At 44.8% G+C, this 20446-nt stretch overlaps 1 protein-coding gene across 2 annotated transcripts in view; it reads right to left on the bottom strand.

Moving 5' to 3' along the window:
- The window catches only part of CSMD2 (CUB and Sushi multiple domains 2), a 677707-nt gene that overhangs the window by 54119 nt on the left and 603142 nt on the right, over window positions 1-20446 (bottom strand). Inside the window, exons 47-53 of one of the 2 annotated variants that reach the window (XM_040231766.1) lie at window positions 16625-16813; window positions 14089-14235; window positions 11022-11210; window positions 4682-4867; window positions 3458-3652; window positions 1697-1870; window positions 663-696 (exon numbers count right to left, since the gene is read on the bottom strand). In XM_040231766.1, the coding sequence (XP_040087700.1) occupies window positions 663-696; window positions 1697-1870; window positions 3458-3652; window positions 4682-4867; window positions 11022-11210; window positions 14089-14235; window positions 16625-16813 (1114 nt within the window). The remainder of the gene's footprint in view (window positions 1-662; window positions 697-1696; window positions 1871-3457; window positions 3653-4681; window positions 4868-11021; window positions 11211-14088; window positions 14236-16624; window positions 16814-20446) is intronic. The other variant, XM_040231767.1, reaches the window with a different exon arrangement.

Genomic DNA, 20446 nt, shown 5'->3' with positions numbered 1-20446 from the left:
GATCTTCCTGCCCCAGGAATTGAACTGGGGTCTCCTGCATTGCAGGCAGATTCTTTACCAACTGAGCTACCAGGGAAGATTTGGGAATCCCACATCCCAAGTATGCATATAGCTGATTCACACTGTTGGACAGCAGAGACCAAGACAGTATTGTAAAGCAGTTATACTCCAATTAAATTTTATTTTTTAAGCCCAGAAAAGAGCTGGATATTAAAAACAAATCCCAAGGTTGCATTCCAAATAGCTAGCCATCTTGAACTTTAGTTGCTGGGTCTGTTCATGGGTGAGAAATGATCGCTCTTTTGGCCCTGCCTCTGGGATCGCCCCTCTTTCTCTCATCAGCATTTCTAGAGCATCTACTACACGGAGGGCACTGTGGCCTACACTAAGGCACTCAAAGCTGGGTTGTGCTGAAAATGACCAAGTGAGGACAGGTGGCTTGGTTAAATTCAGCCTTCTTTCTCCTTGAGTGGCAAGAAACACAGACAATATAAATCTAGGTGAGTTATTTTCAGTAAATGGAATTTGGGCAGAGTATATTCCTAGTGTTTCCACTAGCATTTGTTCTGTTCTGTGCAGACATAACTCATGACTGTGTCTCTAACAGAGGCCTGAGACAGAGGGAGGGCGTTCATTTCACACAGAGCTGTTCACTTCAGAACAGACTGTCCAATCTATGTTGCTGGGTCTGTGTAGCTGGGACCCTCCATTGGCTTTGCAGGATCCAAGAAAGGAGTAAGAGAAGAGACAACTTTAGCATCTAAGGTTTAGGCAGGGAATGGATTGCCTATAGGAGAAATGGCAGCTTTGACTTTTGTAAGCTGGGTAAGTTTTTATGCTTATGTCCTACATTGACATATTTTTGTCATGCAACAAGCTAATGGCAAAAAATACTTATATATTGTAATATATAATGTAGCAATATAATATTGTATTTTTGTAAAATATTTATATCTGTAAAATTGGCTGTGTGTGTAGTCACTCAGTCATGTCTGACTCTTTATGACCCCATGGATTGTAGTCTGCCAGGCTCCTCTGTCCATGGGATTCTCCCAGCAAAAATACTGGAGTGGGTTGCCATTTCCTTCTCCAAAAATTTGCCAATATATAATATAAACGCTATTTTAGATGTGTTGCAGGTATGTGTCTCTGTAAGTTTCCCTGGAGGTAAAGACTGGAACTTCACCCATCATAGAAGAGCCAAGAAGAAGGGAGTATCTTTTTTGATCAGAATGAAAGTCCCACAAAGGTTTGTCTCATCAGACCTGAAGTTTTCTCATTCTTTTGGATGCTCCAAGGGAAGCTAGTTCAGCATTTTGCTTATGGTAAATAGCATCTGACTCATTTGAAAAGACCCTGATGCTGGGAAACACTGAGGGCAGGAGGAGAAAGGGATGATAGAGGATGAGATGGTTGGATGGCATCACCGACTCAATGGACATGAGTTTGGGTAGACTTCGGGAGGTGGTGATGGACAGGGAGGCCTGGCATGCTATGGTTCATGGGGTCGCAAAGAGTCAGACATGATTGAGTAACTGAACTGAACAGAAATACCCAATAGCTAGAGTTTAGATTAAGCATTTTATGATCATAGGTAAAATAGTACTGTTCAAAGGTTGGGATCTAGCTTTGGAAAGATCTAACTTGTCCTGGAAAGGGAAAAATGGACGGGAGAGGCCCCGGGGTGGTCACTTACCCAGGCAGCGGACTTCGGAGCCACTCCAGAGTCCGTTGGCCATGCACTCGCGTACCCTGGAGCCCACCAGCGTGTACCCGGAGTTGCAGGAGAAGATGGCCGTTGCTCCATAGACAGACAGGGTTCCGATGCGGTGCCCATTGGGCGGGATGGGGAGCTCTCCACAGGAGATGACTACAAAGACCACAGAATGCTCAGGAAGCCAGTCCCGAAAGACGGGACATGTGCGGCTTCTCATTAGCAAGAATAGTGACAAAAGGAGGATGGGTTCAACCTACTCTAATGGGACTCATGACCAGAATACGGGTCACCATGGTGACTGTTGTGCTATTACACTGCACCCACGATTCTCAACAGGGCTGTCACCAGAAGCACCCCCCAAGGAGCTTTTAAAATGTTCAGATCTGTGGTGCACCCCTCGGTGTCCAGGGCGGACAGCGGGTACTCCCCCATCCTCTCTGCTGAGCCGGGCAGCAGTCTCACAGTCCTGCTCCACAGAGAGTTGCAGACACCACTGGCTGCACTGAGATGTGAGCCCCTGCTTGTAATGAAGCTGTCCCATGCCTGTGACCTCTACTCGGTCACAAATACACTGCCGAGTCTGCACTTGGATGAACAAAGGCCACAGTGTCTTGCATCATGGGTGCTGGGAAGATACCACTCCTCATACCCAGTCTCAAAGATGCCCTTGAGCACTGACAAGTGATGTCCTTCCGTCCCTTCACAAACATTTACTTCCTCTAACACACCCTTCTGACTGAGTAAACAGCATCAGTATATCCCTATGGGTGGGCGCTGTGCTGACCCACTCAGAGCCCCCTTGAGGACTGAAGGGCTTCTTTCTCCAGACTGTAGCTGCTGGCAAACATCCCTTTGGTGTGAGGCCTCTTCAGATGGCCTTGGTTAAAGAGTCCTCACATCTAAGGTCATGCTCTCTTCCTCAGGCATCTGGAACCCAGAGTTCGGTGAGTGTGGAGGTATAAAGCCCCCCTGCCTTAACTTGTGGCAATTCTGAAGGGCTGCCCAGATTCAGAGCTCTTAGCTGGGTCAGCTGAGGCATCACCATCATCATCAGAGGCCACCTTCTCCATCTTCCCCATCCTACTTCCTCCCCTTCCCTCCCCTCCCCTTCCCATTCCTTTCCTCTGCCCCCTCCTCCTTCCCTCTCCTTCCCTTCCTCAGATGGTGATCCCAAGAGCACTGCCTAACAAATCTCCATCTTAGAGTTGCTTCCCAGAGACCGTGACCTCTGAAACTATCTCAAAGAACCAAAGAAAAGCAATGCACAATGGAGAAGGAGACACAGGCACCCTTAGGTGGCCTGTCCCTTGCACTGTATTCATTCCTCCCACACACCCTTCCATTATAGGTCTCATCACACTTTGGTATCCTTGCTTCTTTATTTGTCTGCTTCTCCAGTAGACTCTAAGCTCCTGGAGGGCAGGAACCACAAGCTTTTATCCTCGTACCTCTATACCAGGTACCATATACTACCTGGCATGAAGGTTGAATAAATGAATTAGTGCATGCTCACCTGGACAGAGGCAGCTTTTTAATAAGACGACAAGAGGCTAAGAAGTGCTTCCTTAAAGGAGTAGGCCTCTCCCCAGCTCCTGGTTCTAGGTGAGTGTTCAAAAAGAGGTTCACTGCAATCCCTGGCTATACACTACTCTTCCCCCTCCCGAATTCAGCCCATGTTATGAGACAGTTCGAGTTGGAGGCACTGTGCCAAACTTGCCCACCCTTTCCTCCTGGGCTTACTTTGGCAGGTGGGCATAGAGTTGTCGAGGCTCCATTTGCCATTGGCCTGGCAGTGGATGACCCTTTGGCCGGTGTAGTAGTAGCCAGGGTCACAGATGAGCATCAGCTGGGCCTGGAACTGGTACTGCGTCTCGAAGATGAGCCTCCATCGACCGTGTTCCACACTGACACTGCTGATGTCAGGACAGGTCACAGCTGGGGAGGTGCGAAGCGGAAAGGAAGATTCATTCATTAATTGTGGACGACACAGGCAAGAGCCCAGCATTGGGGACTGGGGGACCATGATGCAGTCACGGTGACTCTCAGAACCTTCAGGCCCCAGGCAGACGTGGTCTAGAATGAAGTGAGCTGGGTGGGGAACGTGGCAAGCAACTGGGGTGGAGATCTGCCAAATTAAAAAAAAAATAGGGGGGAGCTGGCACTCTGTTGGTTTTGATTGTGGATGTGAGACTGCAAATTCCAGGTGGTCAGATCTACCTTTTCCAAAGGAAGCTAGAAATAGGATTTTTATGTAAAAGTCTTCTGATTTAAAAATGTTAGAAAGAAATTCAAACTATTAATTTTATTTTTAATCATAGGGTAATTGCAATATTGTGATGGTTTTCACCATACGTCAACATGAATTGGCTATAAGGTTACAAAATATTTTTATAAAGCACTGCACAGGCCAAAGAGCCAAACCAAAACCAAAACAAAAAAACCTCGTATCATCAGACTGGATAGAGCCCATTAGGCTGCCCACTGGCCTTCAAATTGAACAGTACCTCTGTTGTTTTGGAGAAGGAAATGGCAACCTACTCCAATATTCTTGCCTGGAGAAGTCCATGGACAGAGGAGTCTGGGAGGCTACAGTCCATGGGGTCACAAAGAGTTGGACATGACTGAGCGACTGTCACTCACTCGTTCTGTTGTTTTAGAGTCTTGTGATCAAAGGACATTCACGTCGATTTTCTAATACATTTTCGATCTAAGAGGAAGTGGACCAGTCATCCCGAGGTTCTGTGATGGTTTGTGGATACATCTCAGGGAACAGTGGTCTGTCAATGTTTTGAAGCAATTTCAAACAGCAACCCAAGTTGGTAGATGGAGATATCCACTTGTCTCAGATCTGAGTCCCAGCCTCTATGGGCATGTTTTTCCTATTTCGCTCACTCCTTGCAGGAATCTTTTCAGCTGCTTACCCAGTCCCCCCGACATACCCGCCTCCCCTACCCAAGCACTCACGGACACACTGCGGGGGTACATTGCGATTGCTCCACAGGCCTGTCTCCAGACACTCTGCTGTGGCTTCAGCACCTGCCTGAAGATGGTAGCCTTCACTGCAGCTGTATACAGCCTTGGTCCCCACTGTGTACTCTTTGCCAAACACCATTCCATTCTTGGGGGCCTCAGGAAGCCCACAGGAAAGAGCTGGCAGAGGAGAAAAATCTCATGAGCCTGTCTGCTTCAAGATGGTATTCTGAGAACATATTTTTATTTTTTCTCTCCCTTAAGGCCCTAGTAGAATGATAGTAAAGAGTACTAAAAGGGAAAAGCCTCATAACAAAGAAGAAAATGGGAAGATCATCAGCAGAGGGGATGGAAAAAGTAACTTTGGAAGATGAAATACAGATAGAAATGTGTCAGTGGATTAAATGGAGTTGAGAAGCTGCAGCACGAAATATATACAGGAGGGAGCTATGAGCTGAGACCAATTCTCCATCCCTTCACACAAATACAGTGGAGAGGCCACCAGGCAGCCATTTTCCAAACTAAATAGAGATGGTTTTAAACTGACTTGAGAAAAAGAAAAGAAAGGAAGGAAGGAAGAAAAAAAAAAAAGAAAAGAACCCCTTTGAGAGAACTGGGGATGCTCAAGTAGGAGCAGGTATCCCAGAGTAAGCTCTTTTAATTCTTAGATATAAAGGCTCCCGCCCTCAAGGCTGACCCTCTGCCTGCTTATCTCTGCCATATACTCAGTTTGATAGGGACAGAGTAAAGAGAGATTGACTATGCTAAAGACTTTGACTGTGTGGATCACAGTAAACTGTGGAAAATTCTGAAAGAGATGGGAATACCAGACCACCGGACCTGCCTCTTGAGAAATCTGTATGCAGGTCAGGAAGCAACAGTTAGAACCAGACATGGAACAATGGACTGTTTCAAAATTGGGAAAGGAATACGACAAGGCTCATATAGCCTATGACAAGGTATATTGTTACCCTACTTAACTAACTTATGTGCAGAGTATATCATGTGAAATGCTAGGCTGGATGACTCACAAGCTGGAATCAAGATTCCTGGGAGAAATATAAACAACCTCAGATATGCAGATGATACTACTTTAATGGCAGAAAACAAGAGGAACTAGAAGCCTCTTGATGAGGGTGAAAGAAAAGAGTGAAAAAACAGGCTTAAAACTCAACATTCAAAAAACTAAGATCATGGCATCTGGTCCCATCAACTCAATGGCACATAGACGGGGGGAAAGTGGAAGCAGTGATAGATTTTCTTTATTTTCTGCAGACAGTGATTGTAGCCATGAAATTAAAAGATGATTGCTCCTTGGGAGAAAAGCTATGACAGACATAGAGTATTGAAAAGTAGAAACATCACTTTGCTGACAAAGGTCCATATAGTCAAAGCTATGGTTTTTCCAGTACTGTGTATGGATTGAGAGTTGGACCATAAAAAAGGCTCCGTACCAAAGAATTGATACTTTCAAATTGTGGCACTGGAGAAGACTCTTGAGAGTCAATAGGACTGCAAGGAGATTAAACCAGTCAATCCTAAAGGAAATCGACCCTGAATATTCATTGGAAGGACTGGTGCTTAAGCTGAAACTCCTATACTTTGGCTACCTGATATGAAGAGCAAACTTACTGTAAAAGACCCTGAGGCTGAGAATGATTGAGGGCAGAAGGAGAAGGGACCAACAGAGGATAAGATGGTTGGATGGCGTCACCAACTGAATGGACTCGAGACTGAGTGAACTCCGGGAGATGGTGAAGGACAGGGAAGCCTGGTGGGCTGCAGTCCATGGGGTTGCAAAGAGTCAGACATGACTTAGCGATGGAACAACAGCAGCAAAAGGGACTAAGTAGGTGATTAAATAGTTAATCCCACGAGAGGACTGTAAGTAAAGAGAAACACATGGAAGGCTCCTGTAAGTTAGTGATCCCTCGAGAAAGCAGGTTTGCTTATCCACAAAACCAAGTGGGCTTGCTTAGCAAAAAAACCAGGCAACAGAGCGTAAGGCATGCCCCCAAACAATAAAACTGGAGGCATGAGACCCACATCCTGCCCAGTGAGCTCAGTGAGTTACTGATTCCAAGGCCATGCTCCTCTGGGCACACTAAAACAAAAATATTAAAAAAAGGTGGCAATATACTATAGCCTAAGATGATTTACCATTTTTAGTACAGGTGAGTGCCTTTTTGCTCCTTTCCATTGTGCCATGACAGTCCCAGCCTGACCATGGAAGGACGAAAAAACTCCCCTGCTCACCATGGAGGAAGAGCTGATGATGGAAACGTGACATCTACTCAAGAATGAGGAAGAAGGTGATCTTCTCTCCCCTCCTACTCTCCTTTTCATTATAAAACTGTAGCCCTCTAAATTCTTGGGGCATGGTATCCTCTCACCTGCCTGCTTGTAAGCCTCACAAGCATGCTATTCTAATAAGTCACTTCTTACCTATCACTTTGCCTCTCGCCAAATTCTTTCTGCAGAGACATGAAGAATCAGAGCTCCTTGGAGCCTCCATGAAATGCCACCTCAGTTCAGTTCAGTTCAGTCGCTCAGTCGTGTCCGACTCTTTGCAACCCCATGAATCGCAGCATGCCAGGCCTCCCTGTCCATCACCAACTCCTAGAGTTCACTCAGACTCACGTCCATCGAGTCAGTGATGCCATCCAGCCATCTCATCCTCGGTCATCCCCTTCTCCTCTTGCCCCCAATCCCTCCCAGCATCAGAGTCTTTTCCAATGAGTCAACTCTTTGCATGAGGTGGCCAAAGTACTACCTAGTGGTTTCAAATTCAACTTCTTATTCCTGGGAGAGACCTAGTGGGCAAGGATGGCTGTATATAATAATAACAAAGGTAACCCACATCTTTTCTGGAAAAATCAACCCTGCCTTTAAAATATGAGCAAAGATCACTATACATATGAAAAAAACCAGCAGCATGAAAGAGATTAACAAAGATAAGATTAAAAATAGAAAAGTCTCCTTTAGGAAGAAGAGCTAACTCAGGTAACAGAAGACTTACAGTCTTTAAACCCCTGATTAGCAGGATCAGATGCTCTAGAGGGAGCTCAGGATGGAGACCAACGGGCTGCCGCCTCAGCCACTGCAGCCTCCCCAGCAGTGCACATGAGGGGATCCATGATGGGAAAGAACAGGATGCTGGCCCTAGGTGGCTACTGACAAAGTCAAGGTGACATATAATAAAATGAGAAGAGTGCTTTGAAAAGAGAACAAGCTGAAAGTGAGCACAGAAGGGCCCTTTTAAGTTAAAAACACCATCAACAAAATAAGCATTAAAAAGGAGTGGCAAGTGAAGACAAAAATATGGCTGCCTGGCATATCTGGAAACACAGGATGCTGCAGCCATCAACTCCTCCACTCCTCAAACACTACTGTCACCCCCAGGGGTGGGCTCTGAGGAAACTCCTGATGGAGACAAATAGGCTGACCCCTCTGCCCCTGCAGCCAGGCCAGTAGTGCACCCTGGGGGGATTCAGGATGGGAAAGAAGAGGATGCTGGCCCTAGATAGCTAAGGTGCATATCAAAGGAACGATTTCAATGAGCCCTGACCTCTGCATCTCCCCATATATAGAAGGGCTTCCTCCACCTGCCAACACAGGAGACACAAGAGGCAGGTGCAATCCCTGGGTCAGGAAGATACCCTGGAATAGGAAATGGCAACCCACTCTGGTATTCTTGCTTGGAAAATTCCATGGACAGAGGAGTCTGGCAGGCTACAGTCCATGGGTCACCAAGAGTCAGACGCAACTGAGCATGCACATATATAAAAGAACACTAAACTTATTAACCTGGGGTGCTTGGTTTTCTTTAATTAACAGTAATCTTTTGATGTTCGGACTACCTGGTTTTTATTGCAAAAACTCATATATATCCTGGCTCCTCCCTTGCCTCTTCAGAACAGTCCCTCAGAGCTATCTGAAAGGCTGTCTTCTGAGCCTAAGTCTGTCGTATAAAACATAATTCTCAACTTTTAGGTTGTGAAATAAAATTCATATTTTATGACAAGAAAAATGTAAAAATTTTCTCAGCCCTCTGGCTTCCTCTCTCCCTCCCCATTAGTGTGCATAGTGATCTGCCTTACGCATCAATGAAACCTCCCCCATTGCTCAATAAAGAGCAACATTCTCCTAGCATCAACAAGTTGGTGTTGTTCAGTCACTAAATCGTGTCCTACTCTTTGTAACCCCATGGACTGCAGCACGCCAGGCTTCCTTGTCCTTCATTATCTCCTGGAGTTTGCTCAGATTCATGTCCATTGAGTCGGTGATGCTATCTCATCATCTCATGCTCTGCTGCCCTCTTCTCCTTTTGCCTTCAATCTTTCCCAGTATCAGTGTCTTTCCTAATGAGTTGGCTCTTCATATCAGGTGGGCGAAAGTATTGGAGCTTCAGCTTCAGCATCACTCCTTCCAATGAATAATCAGGGCTGATTTTCTTTAGGACTGACTGGTTTGATTTCCTTGCAGTCCAAGGGACTCTCAAGAGTCTTCAACACCACAATTTGGAGGCACCAATTCTTCAGCACTCAGCCTTCTTTATGGTCCTACTTTCAAGCCCGTGCATGAGTACTTTGGAAAACCATAGCTTTGGCTCTACAGACCTTTGTTGGTAAAGTGATATCTCTGCTTTTTGGAAAAAATCAGAGACAAACATATGCTATCTATGTTTGTCATAGCTTTCCTTCCAAGGAGCAAGCATCTTTTAATTTCATGGTTGCAATCACTGTCTGCAGTGATTTTGGAGCCCAGGAAAATAAAATATGTCACTACTTCCACCTTTTCCCCATCTATTTGCCATGAAGTGATGGGACCGTGAAGGTGACTGGTAAATTTTTTTTCTTTCTTTTTTATAATGCAGTACACAATGCTGAGAATCTGGGAAGAGAGACAACATGCCACAGTGGAATTATAAGAGAAGAAAAACTTTCTGGGTAGCAAGGAGTGTCAAAAGACTTTATATAGGTATGATCCAATAATCTCATTTATGGGAATTTATTTTAAAGAGATAAATATGGATGTCCCCAAGGATGGAATTATAAGGATTTAAACAGCAGCACTGTTTATAGCAGCAAAAAATATGGAAGTTCAAATGACCAACAATAGGATGATACTTGAACAAGTGAGTTTTTCTACAGTGCTACAGATCATTGCAAATATTGATAACAAAGTGTATTTAATCATGTAATAAATGCTAACAAAATATGAAGAGCTTTGTACACCAGTAATGCCATTTTTTATCAATAACTTATGAAAGACCAAAGAAAATGTTAAAAGTGGTGATTTCAATTGATGGGGTTATAGGTCTTTTATACTTTTCTTTTGCATTATCTATAGGTTTTTTTTCCTTCAGATTTCTAGTCTGAATGCATATTGCTTTAAGAAAAAGAAAAATACCACAAATGACCAAAAGCGATGCGTGTGAACTGCCTGGTATGTATCAGGTGTTTGACCACTGATGATTTCGCGGGTGATGGTCACTGTTCATTCTGGTTTCCCTGGCTGCGCGTCTTCTGCTACCTGGCATGCTCCTTCAGACACCATCAGGTGTGTGGCATATTTTGTGATCTCTCTCGTTGTCTGTAGTTTTGCAAATGCTCTTGCTGTTGCCTAGAAAGCTTTCCTTGCCAGTGCCTGGCTCTTGACTTTTGTTGTTCTATGAGCCCAAGTGACCCCTCTTGTGGGAATTCCCTAGCTGTCCAGGAGCAAGTGGGTCCCCTCTTACCCCTGGGATCCCCCACCCCTGTTTGCACTCCTGATACAGCACTTCCTTCCTTCTTGCATTTCTGTGCTACGTATCTGTCTCCTTAAAGAAATCAGTCCTGAATATTCATTGGAAGGACGGATGCTGAAATTGAAGCTCCAATACTCTGGCCACCTGATGGGAAGAGCCAACTCACTGGAAAAGACCCTGATGCTTGGAAAGATTGCAGGTGGGAGGAGAAGGGGGCGACAGAAGATGAGATGGTTAGACAGCATCACTGACTCACTGGCATGAATCTGAGCAAACCCCAGGAAAGAGTGAAGAACAGGGAAGCCTGGCATGCTGTAGTCCATGGGGTCACAAAGAGGACATGACTTATCGCCTGCACAACAACAATCCATCTCCTTCTCTGCTCTGAAAACACCGAGGCTTTGTTTTACACATATGTATATCTCTAGGGCTTCAGACATTATGGATCCTCAACACATGTTTGCTGAAAGAATGAATTAATCATCCATGAGTAATCCCACATTTGGAAGTGACTGGTCCTGGGACAAGCCCAAGTTGTGGGTAGGACCCAAGCACCCTGTCACCTCTCTCCCACCAGCTTCTTACCTTGACAGAGAGGAATGGCCTCACTCCACAGGTGGTAGCCCTGGGGGTGCCGGGTACAAATGGCCATGCTGTGTCCCACCAAGCGGTAGCCGGCATTGCAGCCAAAGTGGATGGAGCCTCCGGGCTGGGTGCTGGTCTGGCCCAGAAGGAAGCCATGGAGGGGAGCCCTGGGCAGGCTGCAGTAGGGAGCTGCATGGCAAGATGAGGGTCAGGGATCATGTGCAGCGGGAAGACAGAGGTGGTCCTTCTTCATGCAGCGCCCCCCCCCCTCCCCCTTGCTTCTCCCCCTCCTTCCCATCTCCACTACTGCCAGGTAGACTGCTAGTTAGGAAGTCGATACAGAAAAGCAATCAGTCTAGGACAGCCAAAGAAAGGGAAGAGAAGGAAAAGAAAGAGGGGAAAGGAGAGGGGCGACAAGAGAAGAGAGAAAAAAAAGAAAGTTCTGTGAAGCACTGGGTCGCCTTTGGATTTGGAGGCAGCACAGGCTGTGCAGCTAAGTTCAGGCTCTCAAATCCTGCTAGCTCCCAAAGAGACACAGAAAACCATCTGATGTGGTTGGTTTCAGAAAGACGTGAATGCAGGGCTGAGGCCTCTGGAGTCAGGGCTGGGCTTGAGTTCCACTTCCCAACTTTCCACAGGTCTGTGACATGAGACACACCTCTCAGGCTCTTTTAGCCCCACTTTCGTCAATTCCTGGACGTTGGGATTGGCAATGACTTCCTCATAGGTTTTGGGATAATTTAAACGGGATCTTGTCTGTAAAGCCCCTAGCCCGGTGCAGGGCACTCTGGGCTCAGTAAATGGTCCGAGTCCTGCTTTCTGTTGTGTAGGGGGCAGGAGGGGGAGAGGGAGTTGTGGCAATCCAGGACGTGAAACCCACAGTCCTCATTTCCCCTTGACATACAATTTCAATTTATTTCATTCATTTATCCAACAGACAGACATCAAGTGTCTCTTATATGTCACGTGCTGTTCTAAGTGCTGGGAATATGACAGTGAAGAGAACAGACAAAGACCCCAGCCTCAGAGACCCTGCAATACAAACCTCTGTCAGGGAGCCTCAGGGGGAAGCTCTGTGCGGCCAGGAAAGAGGGCTGACCGAAGGAGCGCAAAGGGCAAGCCCGTCCATCTGCTTTCAGCATCCCTGGCGCGGGCTAAGTCAGGACGGAGGTGCCAGGACCCTCCCCGTATCCGCTGGCCTCCTACGTGATTACGTCCCTCTGCTGGTGAAACTGATGTTCTCAAACCTCCCCTTCCAAGGCAGACACCCTCCTTTGCTTCTGCTTTGCCAACTGTGTCCTGTTTATGTGGTATCCACAAGTCTACCTCAGTCACGAACAAGAATCTCAGTTATAAAATATACTTAGTCACAGTGATAGAGGCATGATTACAAGATTCTCCTGTGTTTCCATTAAGGACTCATTGTTTCACCATGTAATTAATTCACTTTCTGCAGCGGCATATGTATTATTAAGTGACTCATTACCCACAAACATGTGATTAATCTTTAAAAACATCAAGCCAAGGGCAACTCCTTAATGACTTCTAGTTCAGGGGGTAGCAATCGGCACAGTGAAATGCTACTAAATTGCTTTATTTCTCTTTTGTGTTAGTAGCTGCTAGGAAATCAGCCTGAATCACCCTGACAGTAGCTTAAGGTTTCTTTTCCACCAAGAAGAACAGACCGGAAGAGGCTGAGTGACTTGTTTAAACATCATTCAACTAGCCGGTGGTGCAGCCCAACTAGCTGAAGGGCGTGAAGCCACCATCCCTCTTGGTGTATGTGGGGGGAGAGGAATTGGGGTCTCCTTTGCGGAGGAAATGGACTCTGAGAAAGTAAAGCTCCTCCTCCTCCCTTCAGCTTTCCTGGTTGGCCCTCACCTGGAGCCAACCCTATTCAAGAGTTTCTTAACATTTCTAGCTTTATATAGCAATAAAGCTAGACCAGCTAAGTTTGGGCTGGTCTTCCAAGTGGGCAGCCTGTGCAAAGAGATGGACAACAAGAGGCAACTCAGGCTACGTTTTGACATCCCTCCTAATCAATATTCTTTGAAAATTTGCCCAACATTTGTTTGGAACACAGGCCAAATGCAGTTTCCCTGGTGGCTCAGATGGTAAAGAATCTACCTGCAATGTGGGAGACCCAGTGTGATCCCTGGATGGGGAAGATCCCCTGGAGGAAGAGGACATGGCAAGCTACTCCAGTATTCCTGCCTGGAGAATCCCATGGACAGAGGAGCCTGATGGGCTACCATCCATGGGGTCGCAAAGAGTTGGACATGACTGAGCGACTTTCACTTTCTTTTAGGCCAAATGCAGCCAGGGAAAGAGTGCTGTGAGAGGACCAGCTCCTGGTGGAACTGGCTATGGTCTTAGGTCATTCATTTCTGCCCCCAAGCTCACAGAAGCAGCCAGCAGGTCAATGGATCCACTACCCTGCAACATGGGCAGCAAGCAGTTTTTCATGTTTTCTTCCCAATGATAGACAGTAGTCCCCAGATGGGAGTTGTTAGCCTTGATTTCCTCTGCCTCATTACCTCTCTAAGGATAGTTTTGTGTCCTGGCAGATAGTTAGCTGGCGCGGCCCTCAATCTGACTCTGCCTATGAGACGGGGCTCACAGAGCACAAGAGAGGCTCCTGGACTGGGAATACGGCCCACTGTTTGCTGCTTGTCTAGTATCTGCCAGTTGGAGACCCACACCTTTAGGATTTTTCAGTTTTAAGGGACTTTTATTAACATTTCAACAGTGTTAGGGACAGGACCACCTACAGGCATTATCATCTCATATACTATAAACTTATCTAAAAGACACAGGTTGGCAGTGGGAGCAGCAAGAAGGAAGAAGTTAAAACTGGGGAGATAGAGAGAGAGGAGGTGGGATGTCAAGGATACTCTGCAGCTACAGGTGAGAGAGACTCAGCGGAGGAGAAAGGCTGCCCGTCTCCAGGCCCGTGGAGAAGCTGCACCGCAGTCGAGAATGTGGCCCATGGCTTATTGTTTTGGGTGAGAAACTTAAGGGGCTCAGGGGCTGTGGCCCTTCCCATGAGTCCTTATGTTTCACTCACCTGAATACCGAATCTTAAAGCCCTTCCGGTTGTAGGCATGGTCAGATGACCAGCGCAGGTAGACGGAGTTGCTTGAGCTGGTGACAACCAGGGGAGCCGAGTAATTCCCACTGAGGGCTTTCAGCAGAGGACTCTGTCCCGAGGGCCCTGCAGGAAGATGGCAGACACGGGATCACAGACTATTGCGGTTACCAAAGATATTAACCTTGATGCCTTAAACATAACCGCCTTCCATTTCCCCCTTCTTAAGTGAAGACATGAAGATTCGAGACCGTAACTCAGCACCATCATTGGTCTGTCCAGTCCTCTCTCGCATCCACAGGCCTTGCAGGAGGATATCTTCCTCCTGAACCCTAAAGCAGGGATCGAAGAAGTCCCTGCCAACGCAGAGTGGTTGGCAGGTGAGATGACATCTATTTGCTATCCTGGGACCTGCCCAAGGTCAAGATGCTGGTTAATGGAAGAGCTGGTTTTTAACTTGGGAACTTTTTCTACCTTACCATCTTACTTGTGCCTATTAAAAAACAGCTCAGGGCCTGCCAGATAGGAAAAAAAATATGAATGAATATATAGCAATAAAGCTAGAGAAAACATCAGGTCTCAGTGTCATAAATAACACAGCTCCCCAATATTCCTTCCCAGGGCTCTTCCAGAAGGGCCTCCTTCTTCTTTTTTTTTTCCACCTTAAATGCCTGGAAGTGCATTCCAAGAGGGCCAATTCAAGGGCTGCAGAGTACAAAGCTGGATAATGCCAAACACAGGATTTATTATCCTGCAAAGAGCCCTGAGTGATAGTTCTCATATGCTGCTGAGACAGCACTTGGGAGCGTGGGAAAAGTAATGGACCGTATTACACATAGGAAAGTCATCAGAACTGCTGTGACAGCTCTGAAGGAAAGGGTCAAAGGGCTCAGAGAAATGGCATGCTGGGATAGGTCTGCTGATTTAGACCAGAACACTCACCAGCTGACTGTGACCTTCAGAAGGATCTGGGGGACACATCGTTTCCTAAAGCAATAAGAAATGCACTGTGGAGCGGGTGAGGACCAGCATCATCAACAACCTGAGTGATAGCTATCCTCTGTAGGCAGAGACTCATGGGAGGAGATGCTGTCACAGAGCTGGGCTTCTCAGTATTGCTGTGAAGGAGAGGAGTCTAAATGCAGAGGCCAGGTGGAAGCACTGAACAGTCAGGAGAAAGGCTGGGGTGATTACTAAAATGGGCAACAAAGTTGGGATGGCAACCAGGAGGGCCTGACCTATAGGCTCTATGGAGATGGATCACAGAACGTGATGTTCCTCAGGGCAAGATAGATGGACAGCCAAAACCAAATGAGCATCTGAACAAAACAGATCATGAATATGTAACCAAAAGGGCATAGCAAGTTCCAATCACTGGAATAATGTGGAGACTTGAGCCAGAACACTTTGGCTGAAGGAGAGGCTAATGAAACAGGTCCTTGCAAAACACCACCAATGTATATAGTGCTGATTCCCTAAGTCTTTATCCCAAAAGACCTACCACTAGTAATTCAGATAACTGAATACTAGAGAAAAGGGAATGTCTGGATATTTAGAAGACTTCTGTATACAGAGCATGTGAATTCGATGCTGCTACCCGGAACCCAAAGGACTCTCAAGGCTCCTTTGTTACAACGGGGGTATATATGGCTAGGATTGGTAAGAAATGGAGTCTTGTTTCCACAACTTAACCCCATGGAAGCCTCAACTGCAGTAGCTATGCCAGACATAGTAGCCTCATTAGAGTAGATTATCGTTGCCTTGGTTATATGGAATGCAGGTACTGATCTAGCAAGGAATTCTTTTCTATACCCACCAGGAAGGAGAACCGTAAGCAACTTGCATTTACATGAAATAGACAACAGTATACATCCATGTCTTGCCCCAGAGCTGTGTTAATTCTCCTGCTCTGTCGTAATGTAGTAAGATACGTGGACCATCTGGACTTCCTGCGGCATACAGCTGATTGATTTACTATGTGGATGACACTGTATTAACTGGATCTGATGTGCCAGAAGGAACCACCAGTATAGGTGCCTTTGCAAGACAGGTACTCCAGAGGGTGAGAGAGAAATCCTATAAAGAATCAGGTGAACTTTTTAGGGTCCTATGGCCCAGGGCATGCTGAGACATTTCCTCCAAATTAAAGAGCAGGTTATTGCACCTTTACCCTCCTACCACCAAGAAAGAAGCACAGTGTTTGGTAGACTTCTTTGGGTTTTGGAGGCTGCATACTCTTCACTATGACCCATTTACTGGCTAGCATTCAAGGTGTCAGCTTTGCGTGGTGGCTAGATTTAAGGGAGGGTGTTATAGCAGGTCCGGGCTGCAATACCGGCAGCCCCACTGTTTGGATCATATAACTCATCAACTTCTATGGTACTGGAGTTTCTGTGGTAGAGAAAGACTTTGCGTGGAACATCTGGAAAGTCCTAACTGGGAGGCTGTGTCATAGATTCCTAGGGTTTAAGCCAGTCGGTACTGTGCGCAGCAGGGAACGATTTAATTTACTTACCATCAAAGATCTCAAACTCATCATACTGCTTCTCACTGAGAAAGTACTCCACTGTGATGGAGATGTTATATGCGGGCTCCACTCTCACCAGCCAAGAGCAGATCTGGAATTGGGGATAGCTGCCAGGGTAGCTCTGACTCAGGATCACACCTGTGGAATCCGTCAGAAGCTCATTCGTTGGGCAGTGCACTTGGAGAAAGAAAGAGAAATACCAGGTATGTGGGATGGCGGTGCAACAAATGCCAACACAATGGCTCATCCCTGGTGTAGAGGACAACCACTGGAAAGCCAGCCGGCATTTGAGCACATCAAGCAAAATTCCAACACCCCTCATTAAACTGCTCCGTGGTGTGAGCTGGTCTCTGATTCCGTGTCAGTGCCGCTACACTGCTGAGACTCAGGCTTGGCCAGTTGGCTGGAATCACTTGTTAACTCACATGTGGGGATGATACATACATACAGACAACAATAAGGCATCCTCAAACCCAAGAGTTAACTGGATTTGATTTGTACAGAGTATAGGGCAGAGGTAAGCACATGGGATTTTAAGTCTAGTCACGGCTATGGTTGTTCCAGTAGTCACGTATGGATGTGAGAGTTGGACTATAAAGAAAGCTGAGCACTGAATAATTGATGCTTTTGAACTGTGGTGTTGGAGAAGACTCTTGAGAGTCCCTTAGACAGCAAGGAGATCCAATCAGTCTATCCTGAAGGAAATCAGTCCTGAATATTCATTGGAAGGACTGATGTGAAGCTCACGCTTCAGTACTTTGGCCACCTGATGCAAAGAGCTGACTCATTTGAAAAGACTCTGATGCTGGGAAAGATTGAAGGCGGGAGGAGAAGGGGATGACAGAGGATGAGATGGTTGGATGGCATCAATGACTCAATGGACATGAGTTTGAGTAAACTCTGGGAGTTGGTGATGGATAGGGAGGCCTGGAGTCCTGCAGTCCATGGGGTCTCAAAGAGTCGGACACGACTGAACGACTGAGCTGAACTGAGCACCTGGATTTAGATTCCACCTCTGTCACTTACTACCTATGTGATCTTGAACAAATTACTGCCTTTCTGTGCAAATGCTTCTCCATTTCCAACCCAGAAAGAGAACTTGTACCTTACAGTGCTGTTGTATTACACCAAATGTCATATATATACATATATATGTTATGCTATATAATTATATATTAAGATTATATATTATATGATATTATACATTATATGATACTGTGTTATTTCATTATATATTGAGATTATAATATACTATAAATTATAGTACTAAACTAAATAATATATGTAAAGCATGGAACATATAGCCTCCATAAACTGTAGCAATGATGACTGTGATTATACCAGGAACAGAAGCAAACAGCCTAGCATGTGGGATCTAGTTCCCTGACCAGGGATGGAACCTGGGCCCCTTCACTGGGAGTGTGGAGTCTTAGACACCGGCCCACCAGGGAAGTCCCATGAACTTCTTTTCAAATTCAGATTCTTAGAGAAATAATTTACGTACAATAAAATGCACAGATTTTAGGTACACAATTTGCATTTAGGCAAATGTATACACCTGTGTAACCATTACCACAATCAGAATATAGATTATTTCCGTTGCCCTGGAACGTTCTCTCAAGTCCTTTTGCAAACAGTATGATCTGCCCCAATGCTCCAGGGAATTAATGGTGCTATTTCTATAAACATAGAGGAGTTTTGCTTGTACCAGAGCTTCATGCGAATAGAATCATATATGTATTGTTTTTTTGTCTGGTTCCTTTTGCTAAATGTAATTTTTGTAGGAGTTGACTGATGCTGATCTATGTATCACCATTTCCTTTGTTTTTATTTCTCTCTAGCAATCATAGGACAATTTGCTTATGGATTCTACTGGGGAACATTGGGGTTGTTTCCAGCTTTGGATTATTACAAAATTAATATAAGTCTTATTATGGATATGGGTTTTAATTTCTCTTCAGTAAATAACTAGGAGCAGAATTGCCAGGTGATAGGGTAGATGCGTTTATCTTCAGAAGAAACTTCTATCAGTTTTCTAAAGTGACCATAGGATTTTATATCTCAACCAGCAATATATGAAAATTCTAATTGCTCCACATTTTTTCTAATGCTTTGTATTGTTAGTCTTAAATTTAAGCTATTCTAGTGGGTGCACAGTAATATTTCATTATGGTTTAATTTGCATTTTCCTTGTGATTAATGATGTTGAGCATCTTTTCATATATTTATTGGCCATTCATTATCTTATTTTATAAAGTGTCTGTTCAAGTCTCTTGTATATATTTTCATTGGATTGTCTTATTACTCAGTTGTAAAAGTTCCTTACATAGTCTACGTTCAAGGCCTTGTTAAAAATATGCATACTCTGAATATCTTCTCTTATTCTGTTCAGTTCAGTTCAGTCGCTCAGTAGCGTCCGACTCTTTGCGACCCCATGAATTGCAGCACGCCAGGCCTCCCTGTCCATCACCAACTCCCGGAGTTCACTCAGACTCACGTCCATCGAGTCTGTGATGCCATCCAGCCATCTCATCCTCGGTCATCCCCTTCTCCTCCTGTCCCCAATCCCTCCCAGCATCAGAGTCTTTTCCAATGAGTCAACTCTTCGCATGAAGTGGCCAAAGTACTGGAGTTTCAGCTTTAGCATCATTCCTTCCAAAGAAATCCCAGGGTTGATCTCCTTCAGAATGGACTGGTTGGATCTCCTTGCAGTCCAAGGGACTCTCAAGAATCTTCTCCAACACCACAGTTCAAATGCATTCTGTAGTTTGTCTTTATTTTTTATGTTCATTCCTCTTGGCTTTTCCTTTATGTGTTTTTAATTTGCTTTATCATCTGCATACATACTTATATATCTCTCTTAATGAAATTAGCCTATTTGTCATTTTGAAATATCTCTATTTTTGGTAATATTTCTTGCTTGCAGTGTTATTTGAAATTTCTTTATGTTTCTTATGTTTACCATTTTTATGACATATCTTTTTCTCTTCTTTCATATTTCATATCTATCTGGTATTTATATTTAAAGTGCAACTTTTGTAGCAAATAAATAATTACTCTTTAAAGCCTCTAAACTTTGGCTGGTGTTTTGCAACAAAAATTCATTTATATAACCGTATTATGCAAATAATATGTTAATTGCTTATTCTTGGTCATTGACAGAGATGTTGAAGTCTACCACCGTAACTGTGAATTTGTCTCTTTCTCCCTGTAATTCCATGAATTTTTCCTTTATATATTTCAATACTGTTGTTAGGTACCTAGACATTTATGACTTTTACGTAGTCTTGATAAATTATATTATCAGCATGAAATATTCCTCTTTATTCCCTTTAATGCTTTCTGCCCTAAATTCTATTTTGTCTAAGATTAGTTTTGCTACACTAGATTTTAGAGGTCAATACTTGCTATCTATTTTTTTAAAGTATTTTGTTTCAGATCAGGGATGAGTGATACCCTAGAGAGGCAAATGAAGATATTCAATTCTAAGTTCATGGAAAGCCTATAACTAAACTTTGAAATTTTTACCAATCTAAAAATCTCTGATCCCTAATTAGCAGTTTGATTCAATTGTATTTATCATGGTTGCACATATATTTACACTTAGTTTTGCTATTTCATTTTGCAATTTTTGTTAACCATGATTTAAAAAAAAATTCTCCTTTAATGTTTCCTATTGGATTAACCATAGGGCTTCCCAGGTGGCTCAGTGGTAAAGAATCTGCCTACCGATGCAGGAGCCACAGGAGTTGCAGGTTCGATACCTGCGTCAGGAAGGTTCCCTGCAGGAGGAAATGGCAACCCTGGGTC

Source organism: Oryx dammah, unplaced genomic scaffold (assembly GCF_014754425.2).
Source record: "Oryx dammah isolate SB20612 unplaced genomic scaffold, SCBI_Odam_1.1 HiC_scaffold_28, whole genome shotgun sequence".
Lineage (NCBI taxonomy): Eukaryota > Metazoa > Chordata > Mammalia > Artiodactyla > Bovidae > Oryx > Oryx dammah.
The sequence above is the reverse complement of the archived record's forward strand: the minus strand, read 5'-3'. Positions and strand labels throughout refer to the sequence as shown.